The 16,274-nt window shown below is 37.9% G+C and overlaps 1 protein-coding gene across 1 annotated transcript in view; it reads left to right on the top strand.

Annotated features, from left to right (window-relative positions):
• Window positions 1–1,021: 1,021 nt before the first annotated feature.
• The window catches only part of LOC108758927 (transmembrane and TPR repeat-containing protein 1), a 140,849-nt gene continuing 125,596 nt past the window's right edge, over window positions 1,022–16,274 (top strand). Inside the window, exon 1 of the mRNA XM_018504170.1 lies at window positions 1,022–2,452. Coding sequence (XP_018359672.1) covers window positions 2,040–2,452 — 413 coding nt within the window. The 5' untranslated portion in view covers window positions 1,022–2,039. The remainder of the gene's footprint in view (window positions 2,453–16,274) is intronic.

Genomic DNA, 16,274 nt, shown 5'->3' on the forward strand with positions numbered 1-16,274 from the left:
ATACCGATTTACACCTCGTGCCAATCGGCAAGGTGTCCGATATCAGATTATAGGCTTCCGAGAAGTATTTACGTTTATCCCGCCCGAATAAGCAAAGAAACGCGGTAGCTACCACCTCCTATGATATCACCGATCAGTGGAGGAAATTATATTTTTACCCTTGCCATCACATTCAAGCATCTTTAATGCGAATTGTATGCTACCGCGGGTTTTTAACTAAAAGTCAGAAAAGTATCGAAAAAAGCAATCGGAAGAAAAATAACCGGTACTAAAGTATTAAATTTTTCAAGTACAATATTTCGATAGGTTCAAATGAAGGATCGGAGCTATTAAAAATACTTCTAATTAAAAATCGTCCATAATTTTCTACCTTGCAAAATTTCTCATTCCTTTGTCCGAAGTCACTCGATCGATTTGGCGCGAATGAACAAGACGAACATTGAAGAACATTTACTAGTTACTGCTCGAACGTCGAGTACGCCCGACTTTTGTCTCGAGTGACATCTCGTTGAAGGCAAGTAGTGGGAACCATACTAGTGAGATCGTCGAGGCGTCAGAAGTTCGTCCCTAGTTCTCGCATGCCCGATGGAATCGGAGAAAAAATCGTCGTGACACTTGTTCAACGATTGAATTCGACGACGCAGGAAGTAAAGCCGAAGGAGGACAGAGAACAAGAAGAAGCGACCAAGTGGCAGTGGCGCCAAGGGAAGGAGATAGGAAAGTGGTAGCGAGAGAAGCAGGAGGTCGACGGGAGGTGAAGGTGCTGTCGCAGAGGATTTCAAGCCGTGCCCTCGGCGAGATACGAGCCGTTTGTATAGATCTATATGCACAGTAAAATTGTGGCGACGGAGGAGCCCTGGCTACGAGTATCTGGGTCACACAGCCGTCTTCTCGTTGCACCCTGTTCTCCATAATTCTGCAAAATTTTCCGGATGTAGCAAAAAAAAAAAATGGAGACTCATCACTGACCGTACGAGTTCTCGCTCTTGAAACGCATTAACGTGGGACGACCAAAATAAATTGTTATCTTTTATCAAGCAATTATATTAATTGTGTTTGCCGTGACGTTACGCAAACGTTTTTATGCCAACTGTTAGGGCTCACGAAATATCGACCGCCGGAAGAAATGCCCAACGTTATGTTCCGTGTCAACGTAATTGAAAATCCGTTTGTAGAGTAGGTAGATAATGAGCATCAAATGCGTGACCTGCTCCGGAACGAAGTCGCAATTTATATAACCGTAGCGTTAATGTCACTTACGTCCGAGAGCGGTAAGTGTGCTATAGACATATCGTTTTACTCTGCCGGGAGAATCCGTAATGATCAGCGCGGATCAGTGATTTGCGGCTGGAAAGCGGATCGATCCAATACCCACCGCTAGCACGGTAACGAGCTGTTACGTTGTTACGCGGTTACGTAAAAAGGATCTACCTGGATCCCCCACGGGGGCAATTCCCGAGGAAAGTCCACGCGAGGGCTATTATCCGAACCGTGAGCGGTTTACGCGCGGAATCTGCTACCACCCTTCATCTAGAACACGCTCGAGTCGGGCCGATAAATAATGAACTCCTGCAGCCATTTATCAAGCTCACCGTGGGACAAACGAATGCTCGTCGAGGTAGCGTCGTCGGCCTAAATGGGAGAGATCAACGCGAGGTACCGGCTAGCACCGCGACATTTCGCGTCGCTTTGCCACCAACGTTACGCAAGAATCATGTCCCTTTGACTCGACCGGGAACCGAAAAGCCAAATGGTATATACAAGCAATCGGCCTTTACGATTTCTCCGCTTGTAAAGCTATTGATGAAACAAACATCAAGGGTGAAATGTCGAGGTTTGCAATTGAAACGGTGCTTAGTAGCGATCCTTAAACGGTGAAGGGACGCAGCAGACGCTTTCCGAACGTGAACTCTCACCTGAGCGTTCGCCTTAGAAATGCGAGAGTCAGCTGATTCCGATCGCGATCAGTGCAATTATACTGGGCAGTGCGGTCAATCGCGCAGGAGATAACGGTGTCCGAAAAAACGGCTCGCGACTTCATGATAGTGCTCGCGTTTCGGGCTCGCGGACGTACGAACGAACGTGAGAACTTATCTCGTGCGTGGTACCGAACAGCGCCAAACGACATGAGGCGACGGAACAACGGTTCCACTTGCTTCTGCCAGGCATCATCGGTCAAGAAAGGTGGCCGTAGCGGATGCAACGAGACTGAGGCGAACGAGCCACCGGGATGGTGCATCTATGCGGCGGTCGCGCTTGTCGCGGTCGGCTGTTATCTCAATGCGCTCGACTGCGACTTCGTGCACGACGATATACCGGCGGTGGTGAGAAACAGGGACGTGATCGGCGAGGCGTCGTGGAGCAGTGTCCTCAACGATGATTTCTGGGGTACGCCGATGGAGAGCATCAATAGTCACAAGAGCTATCGACCTTTCACCACTTTGACGTTTCGGTGAGTCAATATTTCTCTCACTATCGTCCTCCTCATTGAATTTGTCTGAGAATTAAACAGAGGATTTGACCTGGTTATTTTTGGGTAGAAAGCTTTAAGTCGATGACCGAAAGTATCGCGAACAAGAAATTGAATTGTTATTGAATTTATTCGAAATTATTTATTAATTGTCACTTGAACGTGTATTTTTAATAATAGCTAAACTGCTATTTTATGTATTGTTACGTTTTGATTTGATCCGTCTTCTCTTTCTTCCTTGCGGCTCGTTTATCAAACTGGTCCTTTAGGACAATCCGTTAAACAGAAAAGTGAATACGATTCGGTGCACGGTCGTATCCGTCCGGATGAAATAAGACGGCAAGAAATTGTCTCGAGAAACGTGTCTGGTTGCCTGACGTTCCAAACACATGGCACAACCACGTAGCTCGCAGTACCGGCATCCTAGCCGTTCTTACCGGGACATCTCGGATCTCGCGTATACGTACATGTATATTGTATATGTGTATACATATATATATATATATGTGTATGTGTGTATGTATGTTGTATGTACATATGCATGTACTTTCAAGTACACGTACATGTGTAGATACATAGTCGTACATAGATATATCCCATGCAATCGGAGATGCACCTTATGGTCGTACCACTAAGGATGGATCGGCAAGAACCGTTCTCTGACCACGACGGAAGCGAGCGAGCATACGGTAGTGTGTGCGGTAACGTGTCGTGTAGAGCACACCAAACTTCCACCCTCTCTCCTCGCCCTCCTGACCATTCCTTCTTCCCGGCCGCTCTCTGCCCGCCGATTTGATGCATGGATACCAGTTTGCCACTCCACGTGCAATACTGCATATTGGCTGGTATTGGACGATCCATCACGCCGCAAGACACCGGCACATCGCTCATCCACCCTTAACGCTCCAGATGCTGTTGCCAACTTCGACGAGGTGTGCGGGCGCGAAACGTGGCGCGCGGGGGCGGATCGGTCTGGAAAAGGGAGCAGTCGGGCGTAAGGGCGAGGGCATAAACGCCTTCACGTTTCGCGCGTTATCGGAAGTGGAACGCATCCATAATCCCCGGGCGCGGAGACGCCGGCGCGCCGCGAACCGCATTCGTCTCGTCGAGAAGACGAGATTTTAACGATCTGGATCGCCACTGACGCGCGGGGGCTGCTTTTATATCGTGCGGCGAAGAGGGAGGTAGGGAGGTACGATATTCTGGTATCTCTCATTGTTGCCGCCACTCGATTCCAGAGTGGTTTATGCGCGTGCGAAAAATGCGCCGCTTACGCTGACACGTGGTTGAAAGGATAAGCGAAGATTTATGTGTCAGCCGTTTAAGGCGAGAGTTGTCTACAATATTGGATGGTTGATGTATGGTTACTTTTCGTCATTTGTTTGACGCGAGGTACCGTACACGTGTATGAGAAAATTACCAATCTCTATCTTGTCTAATAATCTATTCCAGCATTTTATTGCGTCTGCAGAGTAGACGCAAATAAAAAGGAAAAAGAAAGAAATCGGATTCGAGTACGTTGGATTTTCTCTGATCGTCGATAACACCGATAATTCTTTCTGTGCTGGCAATCGTGCTTTACATCCGTCGTCGGCACGCAGGTGGAAAGCTTTGGACAATTCCGCGCGCCTTTTCCGAGCACATATATGCTCTATTTTCCATCCTTTGCGCGTGACGCGTCTTTTCATCGCCTGTTCTCTTTATTGCCACGAAACTCTGACAGCACTTACGGTAGCTGCTACTTTGAGAATTCGAGTTTTCGAATGAAAATGCGCCGGGGCGACCCCAAAAGTCCAGAGTGCATTCGTGCCAGTTGACCCAACGCCTTCCGCACGGACCGCTCCAAAGTTTCCGAGAGATTCCCTTGATACTTCCTCCAAGCAGTCATCGTATTCTGCCATACTAGCGTATATATACTTTTATACGTTTTATCTCGTCTGTATTATTGTATATGGTGTATATATGGTATATACAGGGGTCAGCTACGCCCTACAGACTGATAGACGTGGGCAATCTTATACTCAACGTGTGTAGCGTATCGTTTCGTAGATCTCATCAACGATCGTTTCCCCTTGAGTTTAATTCGCGTGTTTGACCGCTTCGCCGACGTTTTTGACACGACGGGTGCTAATTGAGATGATATCAGCCGCACGCAGCGTATCTTATCGCGAAGGGATATTTGGAAAGCAATTATTTGCAGTCCGCGGAATCGCGCGGATCACGTATTTGATAGGAAAAATGGGATTTCATGCAAGTTGTATGCATTTCAACTACTTCGTTTCGGCCGGAAATAATTTACGGGCGCGGTCGAGCGAGAGTCTTTGCTCCAGCGTCGAATGAATAACGCAGAGAGACCTCGCCGAGCGATTCGTTTCCACGTTTGCGAGAGGGCGAGGTTCACGGGTTGACGACCACGTTAGATTATTACGTCCGCAAATAGACTGCGGAATATGCTCCAGATAGTACGATAAAGGAGAAAGGCTGGATAAAATCAAGCGACGCCTTATTACCCCGACTGAGAGAGCATGCTGGTGTCTAATAATACGCGCTAGCTTATCGAGATTACGTATCAAAATTGGTTGCTCTAATGCGGGCCCTGACGTATGTATGAAATAGCGATTAACGAGGACCATGACTAAGACTATTCGTCTTCGATTAAAACCAAGAAAATCAGAATGGTCTCTGGTGTAAAATTACGGCGCGCTTTCTACCGAGTTGAAGTCCGCTCGGTACGCGCGAGAGCGATTATTGAAGCTCTGCAAACATTAAATTTATCCTATCCAATTAACGCGGTACACTCGTTCACGCGATATTATGTTATTTACATGCAGTTCAATTAAGAGAAATCTCCATGTCCTCGGCAGAATATTCGCGCTTCTCTATTACGTTCTTCTTCAGCGGATTTATCAACGCATCCGGTGTACCTTGATAATACACATATTACACACTCACTCACACGCTCTTGCTTACTCTCCGAAGCCTTTGTACCTATACAATAACGATCGATATAATCGCGTTCACCACAAGTTGGAACTTATACCGTTTCCCCTGGAGATTCTTCTTTGTCTCGTCACTCATGGCCAGGAGTACTGCGCGCTTTGCGGTGAACTCGTGGCCAAAAACTGTGACGGTGAATATCCACTGATTTTTTCGTTATAGCCGACGGCAACAAACCGTCATCTGAATTTGATCATCTCCGTTTGGTTTGTCTGTGTTAGAACACGATTCACAAATTCTACTATCTCTGCTAAAAGTATCTTTTTTTTATCAGATTTTTTGTGTATCCTTTTATTTATTCCTAGATATTACTTAAATAGCATCAACCGAAAGAGAGAAAGAGAGGCTATCTTGTGGATAACGTTGACTAATGGCCCGTTCAAGGAGATGCTGGAGTGATCAAATTATCAAAATATTACAGTTCTATAAAAATCTCCAAATAATTAACTGAATGGAATAAAAAATCCGTTTACAGGATTGAAGTAGACGCAAAATTGGGAGGTGGTGCAGTGGACTTTATACGAAAATCGAAAAAAGTTGAAAACTTACTTATTTGTCAACTCGTAGAACTGTCACCTGACGTAGATGTTTCTTTAATGCAAAAGTTTGATAGCTCGTATGGAAAACTGACAGTGCATCATCCGTTGGATTACCTGAACGAACAATACTGAGTTCACTGAAAATTAAAAGCTTAAAAAAAGTTTTTTATTGATCTGCAAATTACGTGTACATGTATGCTTAGCGAAAACTCGGAATGGTAAACAAAGCAGTAATTGCGTCTAGCAGTAAGTGCTCTTGCAGAAGTACAATTACAAGAGCACCAGTAGGTGGATTTTGCAAGAGATAGCGTTGCAATATGTTAAATAAGAACAGATGTATGCGTTTGAGTGAGATGGAACGATAATGTAAGAAATAAATTAAAGATGTCACTGTTATCGACATTTTAAATTTGGAGTTAAAAAAAGTCTGTACTATCGACATCAATCAAGTTCAGCCGTCACTCCAGTATCACTTTAAGACTTCCTCATAAATAGTGTCTTTTATTGACTCATTCATACGCTTGTTAGCATTTTACTAGCATTAAATCACGATCAGCGACTAAGTTAGGCGTTAGGCGTTAGCTGGTGATTTATGAGTCGGCCGACAGTGGCAATGGGCCACGTTTTGCGGCCGTCTCCTGTGAGGAAATAATTATTATTAAATTACTTGACCAGAACGCAACGTGGTGGAATTTCGTTCCGCGGCATTACTGACACGCATGAATGATTGCGCTGCTAGCTCTAATTTAGACGTGTGATATAACTTTGCGTTGCGCAGCACGTACGCCTCGTATTCGATTACGCCACGATCTGTCGACTATGATATTTCATTTAGTCTTGCGATTAACTCATTATCGAGATAGATATTGGAATTTCATGTTATCATTATCAATATTTGCTTTATCAATAACAATTCAACAAAGTGGCGGCACATGCTTTTCGACATGGAGATATATATTTTCTATCGAGACAAAAACGTGCTTTAAAATTGTAAAGTCATTGAAATAATATAACCATTTGAATAATACATGTCGTTATCTTTATGATAAAAGCATAAACATGTAAGTTTTTAAATGAAATGTGTTTTAAAATGAATTATCGAATTGTATTTTATTTAAATACTGAAAATAAAAATTTGTATAAAAGAGTGCATTGTCTATAAAAATTTATGGAAAATGTTTTATTCAGTCTGAACTAGATAGCGCTCAAAAATATTACGATGTGTAAATTTATAATGTATATCCAGTTTTGTAAAAATGAGTACGATTTACAAACTTGGATATGTATTATAAATTTATATTGAAATAAGTACATATCGTTAAGTACAAAGATATAGCACAGATCAAATGAGGCATTTTCCTTACAAAGGAATCCATGTTGCTTTTCGATTTTGATGAGTTTTTGAACGTTATTTTCTAAACAAAAATAAGGAACACGTATTTTTTTATAACACCCTTTTGAAGAATATCCGTTTTTTGTTATTGTTTTTTTAAGCAAATATCGTCGAAACTGCATGTAAAAGATAGAAAGAATATTTTGAATAAAAGTTGAATTGTTTGAAAAATATTTTGTAATAATAATTAAAAAAAGTGTACATAATACAAAGTTTATTTATAAAAAATAAAAATTAAAAACATTATTTTAAATTATAATTATTAAGGACTTTTAAAACGATTCAAAGTGTTGCACCCTCTAAAAATGCGATTAAACTCTTGTAAAAAAATACGTGTTTCTTATTTTTATCTATAGAAAACAACATATTCGAACAATTTAATTAAAGGACTCAATTAAATAACATAAATATCAAGAATATAGAAGGGTTAAAATAAAGTAATGAAATTGCTTGTAGATCTGTATCTAAAAGATTATAACTTATAGATAATCATGAAAATTCTCTACCAACCGGTCGTTCAACCGATTGCAAACAATTTCGTTTTCACTCTCCATCTATGATGTTACATCGGATTCACATAAGATATAGATTACATATATTTATATTTGGATAAGAATATTTCAATACATCTTTTATATCGTTTAATAACTTAATAGTGACTATTCAAAATACACCTGACTTTTTCACTGCATTTTTGTTCTGCGAATTTATGACATTTGATGAGATGGCACAATTATGATGCCGAAACATGTCATATAATACAATGTAACGTTAAATTTTTAAATTAAATTTATATTTCATATCAATTTATCAGAATGTTAAAACTTTAAACGTTTATTACACATATCTATATTCGAATTTGACTCTAATTTGCCCTTCTATATTCTTAACATATTCAAAGTTCAAAATCAAAAGAACCCTTCCATAGGTTTCCTTGTTAGTTGTGTTATATTCACATATTGTTACTATAACTAATACTATAATAATACGCCATTGCGATTGTTTATTTAAAACTTTATTACATTTATAATAAAAATAAAAGTTGTTTTAATACAAGATTGACAATATAGAATATTAATACTTTTTTACACATAAACAATCAAATATTTTCGCTAAGAAAAGTTTGATTTCTTAACATATTATCGTAATACTATACCATCTAATTTAATTATATTACTAACGTTTTTATCTCATTCTTTATTTAATATCTGAACGACAGAAAAGAATCGTGTATTATAGATATCAATGTGTGTACACAAACTTGCGGCTTGATACACGCGATGATACGCTTTGTATTTCGGCACAAGTTCAAGGAGGAAATATCTCATCTGAGTGCATTTCAAAAGTGGGCATTTCCACATTGAAGTATCACGAATCGCGTTTTCCTCTGGTGTTTTTCGTTTATGACGAGTAGAAGTTCTTCCCGTTTTATTTGAGTTGTTCAGGCAGGACAGTTTCATGAGCGAACTCTTCAGACCAAGTGCATTCAGACTGTACTTGCACCGTCGATGTGAGGAAGGGACATTCTAGTTTCAAACGCGACAAGAATATGCTATTTATATATCTATGAATGTTCTTTCAATCCGATTATGGCGGGAAACCCAGCGTGCATTTGTCTTCTCCAAGATGTACTACTTTTGTTTTATTGGATCGGCGAACTTTCGAGTTGTTACAGGCTACATTACATATAAGAAAAAGATAAGATTTCGTAAATCCGGAACGAAGAAAGGAGATCTACCATTGCGTTTTCAACTCCACTAACGTAATAGTATATTCTTCTACTGTAAATCACGTTATCAAGCAATTCAAATTCATGTCGCTTACTTGTTACGACATAATTTCAAAATTTGTCATTTTTTAATTGTTTGCAAAAAAAAGAACGGAAATATAAAGAAAAAAAGGGAAAAAACAAACTTTTCAAATGTACGTTTTCCTCTATAATTATTACATCAACATATTGCATTACAAATTTTAATGATTTAAAACACTCCAACTCATTTTTCAGAAAACTGCGTTTTTTAAATTGTATTATTGTTGTAGCAAATGAGAGATTATGATATTTTTGTTGAATATTTACATCGTAAAAAATTTTGCAAGTCGAAAGAGCTCGTTAAAAATCATTTCCATTTTTCACCGTTTCCGTGAAAAGGCTTTTAATAATATGGATATATTATCTATTCCGACGTCTTGACGTTCTGTATAACGCGCTCATTTGGCCGTGAAGCTCATTTCCGACGTAGTGAAGATTATAATATTTCCCTTCGATTAATCGTACAATCAAATGGACGCGCGCCATTAAATTTTCGTCATTTGATAAAGTGTGGCCCCGTGATCGAGAAACGGCGGATTAATCAGGTGCAAGGTACAGGTGGTAGAAAAGATAATTCGCTTCCGCATGGACGCGTCATTGGGTTCTCGTGGCACGTTGGCTGCCCCTATATCACTGCACTTCGTGCTGCGCAGTGATTTATCTAAAGCATTTCGTGACTCGTACCAGAAGCGTGCCGTGAGCAAGCGCTGTAAACTCGTCCACTCGATGCACGTATATTAAAGAACACTTTTCCCGATGCGCGCGCCTGAGTATGCAGAGGAGAGCGTGGTACTTCGTGGTTTGAACACTTTATTGCGCTATATAGATACGCATAATTTTCATTGACCCCGATAGAACCTTGTGAAAACGATGAATGCCCCAGCTTGAGAGAATTAATTAGTGGTTCGTTGCCTTATGGTTTCCTCACCGAAACTCTCATTATTAGCAATGAATTATTATACGCTAATCATCCTTCCTTTAACTAATTAACTGGGAACACAATATGATTATCGAAGTTGCTTAGAAATATGGATTTGAAATATGAACTATGAATCTCAAGCTCTTAAACTCGTAGGTATTCGTATATTGGCAAATTGCTTTTTTGCAGAATAGAAATACAAACGATTTTTAGATGTAAATTATTGTAAATTGTAAACTTTGCTATTAACGTTAGACTATTAAGAATTTTTTAACGAATGGATACGTCAAAAAATTATCTAAAAATATATTTTGCTAGAATATTTATTTATGTATATTATAATATAAAAAATATCAACTAAGTGAAAATAGTGTGGTAGCTAATTACGTGACTTCGAAATAGCTCTTCCAAACTGCGCCAGCTTTAAATGTGCGTGTACACACATAGTCTGATAGAGTTATGGAACAGGGTGCTTTGCAGCCTCCTTTGCTAGATAGTTAATTACTTAATTACGTCGTCGTAATTAGTTCACAGTTCCAAAGTCGGGCGTGCCATAGTTACCTGATTGACGTATCACTATAACAATAAATCGCTTCCTTATACATATGAAAAGACGAGGAAGATAAGTGTGTTGTAAAGTTTTATAAACGTCAATATTTACTTGTTTATAAATAAAATTGTTACATGTCAATTTAAATTTTTATTTAGTACATTACCTTTTTCAACTTTTTAAATTATAAAAATTTTTGATTAGTAATTATTTATTATATAAAATATGAAAAGCTTGAAATATCGCATTTATAGATAAAAAATTATTAATAAATATGCTGCGAAAGATTTAATTTACGGTACGTATAATCAACTTTCTTATTTACAATGGACAAGGCCAAATAGAATCGCTCGAGTCAATTCAATTTCAAGCAACACCCTGAAGCCTTCAACTTCCTAAGTTTCAATGCAAAGAGTTCAATTACTTGCTTTTGTATGGCACAAGAATGTCATCTAACAAGAGAGAGAAGGACCTAGATAAGCTATGACACCATTTCTAAACGATTTTCCCAGAGTTTGTACACCCAAGCAAAAAAGTGCCAAAAAGAATGACGAAATTTTCAAAGTAAATTCAAACAATGGCAAATTGTTCGAAATTGGGAGTTTGAAAAATAATGAAAAACAAAATTAAATTTTATGAATATTCGAAATACGTCATATTTTCAATGAGTAAAAAATAATTATACTTGTTTGTTTATGTGTGTTTTTTTTTAATCGGTGAGGTAATTAATTATTCAAGTAATGATTATTTGAAGGGTAAATTAACTTTCTTTAGTGAGTGTTACATAATGTTTATTGTTTATATATGTAATATTATAATTATAGGTCTTCAAAAACACGCATATACTACTACACACGTATCTACATCGTATTTTCATCTCTTACTCTTACATTTTGTATGCATTACTTTAAAAAGTACGATGCGAAGTACGTCTGAACGTATGAAAGCAGGATTTTTTTGCATCGTATTTCATAGGAAATTCGAGCTTTCGCTTGGAAGTCTCATCATATGCAAAAGTGTCAGACCATTTCTTTATTTGCATTCTCTTTCCTTTATCTCGACGGCATAAAGTTTGCGCCTGTAATATCCATATTATAACATCGAGAATGTTAAAAGTATTGAATACAGATTTGAAGTAATTAATATTTCAATGATAATATTAGATTAAGTCTCGTTAAATGTCATTAAAGCATTGTATAATTAAATTAGGTATTATATATTATTGACATTAAAACAATGAGAATTATTCTCTCTATACGAGAATTATTTCTATTAAAACTTATATATGTCGTTATAATATATATTGACGAGGTCTTTGTTTATACAATAATTTTCACGATAATTAAATCTGGTTTTTAAACTTCAGCTTTAACAGGATACTTTATTTTCGTTCATTACGTTTTAAAAAATCGTGGTTTTTCAGTAGCTACAATAATACGACTCATTATAATCCCAGATGCATATAACGATTGTATATCAGCTAACCTCTCGCATTTCTCCTTTTTCACATTGAATTTTCGCAGAGAATTGCTCAACGTCAGTCATTATTTGTAACGATGTCCGCCGACGCATATAATTTACATTGCAAAGTTTCAGCGGTAACATCATTAGATTGTATTAATATTAACATTAATTAGTCGTATTATTATTTATATATAGTTTGTATGAGACCGTTGTAAATATCTGTGAGAATTTATAATTCTCGACCCGACGCATATTGAATTTTTCACTTTCTCACCCCCTTACTCACCCCCTTCTTTGATGTACTTCTACTTTTGCACACAAAATTGAAAACCGAGATAACTTTCGGTACAATGGATCAGCACTCGAAAGGACCAGTAACGCAACGACCACGAGAAAAAGCAGACAATAGATAGGAGAATATAGTGGAACGCACAAGCAACAGTGTATGACGTGATTCACAAGGCGAGAAAGATTTGTGGGAAAGAATCGTCGAGAATTCGTATGAAATTTACACCCATGTCGCAGAGTCACAAAAAATGACATAATGCAACAATAATCTTTTTGTACCGCGGCTGATCTACGCAAGACACGTCGTAATAGATCGTACTCGGTCTTGTTTCCGGCAGTCCGGGTCGTTTCAGGGAAATTGGATTTAACGCGTGCCCTACGGTTAGTCCTCTCTTATCCGGTGTTTGTCTTTCTTTTTTCTTTTCTCCCGCAAACGTGAGCGGCAGCGACGTCTCGTGATATTACTTGTATGTTGCGGTAAAGCCCAGGAGAAGTGGAATGTCATTAATCTTGAGCAATCGTAAACCGAGTAACGTAAAATATACGGCCTCTTGTCGTTGTAATCCTGGTCGCGCGTCGGTTCAACTTCCGTTTGGCGTTACCGTTCCCGTGAACCGTGCAATATTATTAATATCGAGCCGCTCGAGACGAGCTTCATTAAGTATTACAATATAGTAATGGCCCATCTTCTGTTATTACGTTGCATTTTCTAGCGTTATTCCATGTCTCTTTCTCTGCCTCTCCCGTTGACTGTCGTCGTGCGCGTGGCTGGATAACAGGGCTGTTATTAAACAGACAGCATCACTGGGCACCGGAATCTGCTTTCTTAGGGTTGGAAATACGATGTTTATAATAGCTGGCGTAATTATGGCCATGGCAAGAAAGACATCAAGGAGATTACAGGCCTGTATCGCGTTGTCTGAAGCTTTATTTTATGCTCCTTCTAAACTTTCGCAAATAATAATTCTTAAACGTTGAGAATAACTTTATATTGGCATGCAAGAAGGAAATAATATATTTTCCTTTGTGAAATCGTGATGAATTGTCGTTACATTTTGTATATAAATGATTGAGTATCCTCTATATACGTAGTCTTCTAAATGTACAACTATAAATTAAATCATCGATCTTTGCTACTTACTGGATTCATCTGTATATAATCCGCTTGCGATATAATAGCAAACAACTCGTAAATAAATGTTAATTTCTTTCAGCGATAAATCGCGTAAAATGTGGATGGTGATAACGAATAACTCATCCATTATTCGTTCAATCATGTGATGCAAACTCGAATTATGCGCCATAAAATCCCACGGAAAAATTCGGCGTTTTTCATACCAGACTATGAATACTGGGATAATCGTGTATTGAATGAATTATGTTCTTTGATGAATTTATCAGCGCATTGCTTCGACATTTTAACGTCAATAGAAATACGGATAGTGAAGAAGAAAATTTATTCGGATAAAAGAATCGGCGCAATAAAAGGCGCTTCGGAATAGAAGTGAGCATTCTAATAGGGTATGCTCCCCACGGAATGGCTTATTGTTGATGTTTACCATTGACCACTCCGTAGGAAAAAAAAACAAACTTCTATACACTTGGGGTAGAACAGAGATTGTCTCTCTTTTCATCGCAAAGAAATTGCCAAAAACAAGCAACCCCTCTTATTGTTAGTGGTTTTCCGACTTGCAAATATCGTTTTATTCCTCGAGAAAGATATGGTCGCGGAGATCGCACTATCGGAATTGAGAATCTTCCGTTATAGAGATCATTGAAATGTAACGAATTGCATTATGAATGTGTCTAGTCACCGTGTCCATAAATAAGTGCCCATTAGCTTTCTTATCAACGATTTCCATTACTCCGAAATTGTAATAGATTGACATTTGATTTTCTCATCCATCTTTGGGATCATATGACACTTCTACATGATTACCTACTTGTCTTATAAATTAACAAAAAAATCTTTTTACTATGCGAATTGAAAAAAAAATATTTTTCTTCAAAAGTAGGACATCCCTTCTTCCAGTCTTTCATTTAAGGCTTCTGAGTAGTCGCGTAGAGAAATACATGTAAATTTATGTTGCATGCCATTTGTAAGTAAAGATAATTTGAAACGAAATGACGAGATCGCTTTAAAACACTTGTAAAAATCGATGAAAACTGTCCTTTCCCCCTTAACAGTCAGTTGAGTCAGTAAATGGTCGTAAAAGGCACGTAAAGTGAGTCTATATTCGGGCAGAAACACACGGTCTGACAGCTGTTGAAACGAGTAAAATATATGCTTTTACATATAAAATTCCAAGATAACTTTAGTTTTCATCGATAATTGCGACTTTGATAAATACAAAACAAGTCACATTTTCACAATTAAGCAAATAATAACGAAATGGCATGCAATATAAATTTCGTCACTTTTCCACGCTTATAAGTTCAGCCATTTATCGTGGCGAGGCGCTGCAATACACACACAAGCACGAGCACATGTACATGTGCTCGCTTTCGGCGCGCCGAGAGCACATGTACATGGGCTCGTGCTTATGTGTGTGGCTACAGTTTCGTCTTATGTGTGGCCGCTGTTTGATTCTGTGTCGCTGGCTGATGAGTAGTCAGGAGCCTTAAATTAAATATATAATATAATTTTATAATTATAAGTGGAAAAATTAGATAAGAATAAATGAAATAAGAGCAGAAATTCCATTTTTGGTCGAAGCGGTTCTTGACATTTAATAACAAATGTAGATTTAGAAGTGCATTTTTTACTTTTATATAAAATAATAAACAAGCACGCTGATTTGATTTGTCAGACTTGAAACACAATCATAAACTGAAACTGAAAATAACATGACAAGTTACGTGAATTGTTATTTTAATAATGATGTTAATAAGAGCATCTTAAAACACTGCAAAGAACTAATTTTATAAAAACTACGAGAATATTCTTCATCAACTTTTTATGCTCTTATAATCGCCTATTTATCATTCATTTACTGTTTTATAATGTATATATCAAGAAGAGTCTTATACTTTATTTATGTAATTATTACAGGCATTATAAGATAATATTAACATAATATAAAAAATGTAAATTAATTTTTTCTAAAGCTGCGTATAGAGTGTAGTACATACATATACCGTTTTTGCTTTCTTACTAACTTACGGAATAGATATGTTTAAAGTATCGGGAGGCTGCTTGGTTTTCGATGAGAATAGGGATAGAGTTGGGGCAGCAATTTACGTTTAACCAGCGCCGGGGCGTAATCTGTTTAAACTCCCAGAACAATGTACGAAGGGCAAAACGTTATCTACGGAGCTTAGCGAGGCTCAACACTCGCAAACAGTAAAACACGAGTGGACAGGAGGTTGGTGACGACGACGGCGTTGCCGGCATCGTAGCTTACATCTCGCCTATCCGGTTATTCCGATTGTTCCGTTATCACGTGAAATTCGAGTAGGGAGTTGTTTGAACAGCATAGTCACTAGTCTTTTAGACAGATCTAGGATTAAAGCCAAATGTCATTATATATGACCGAGGATATTCAATAGAAATCGTATTGAAAGAAAATTCAGATTGTCAGGATGTTTTATTCTCTGAAACAAGACATTATAGATATACCGTACTATAGAGATATCGTAGTTTGATCGTTTTTATTAACGTAATAATAAAAGTGTAAAGTGTAATCTAAATTATATATACGTATAATATTTTTCATATAATATCCCAAAACGAAATAAGTCTTAATATGTTTCACAAGACGTTTTGAACTAAAAAAATACTTTTTCTTGTATAAATGTGTATATATATATATATATATATATATATATATATATATAGAGAGAA

The sequence above is a fragment of the Trachymyrmex cornetzi genome, unplaced genomic scaffold, assembly GCF_001594075.2.
Source record: "Trachymyrmex cornetzi isolate Tcor2-1 unplaced genomic scaffold, Tcor1.1 scaffold16, whole genome shotgun sequence".
In the NCBI taxonomy this organism is placed as follows: Eukaryota; Metazoa; Arthropoda; class Insecta; order Hymenoptera; family Formicidae; genus Trachymyrmex; species Trachymyrmex cornetzi.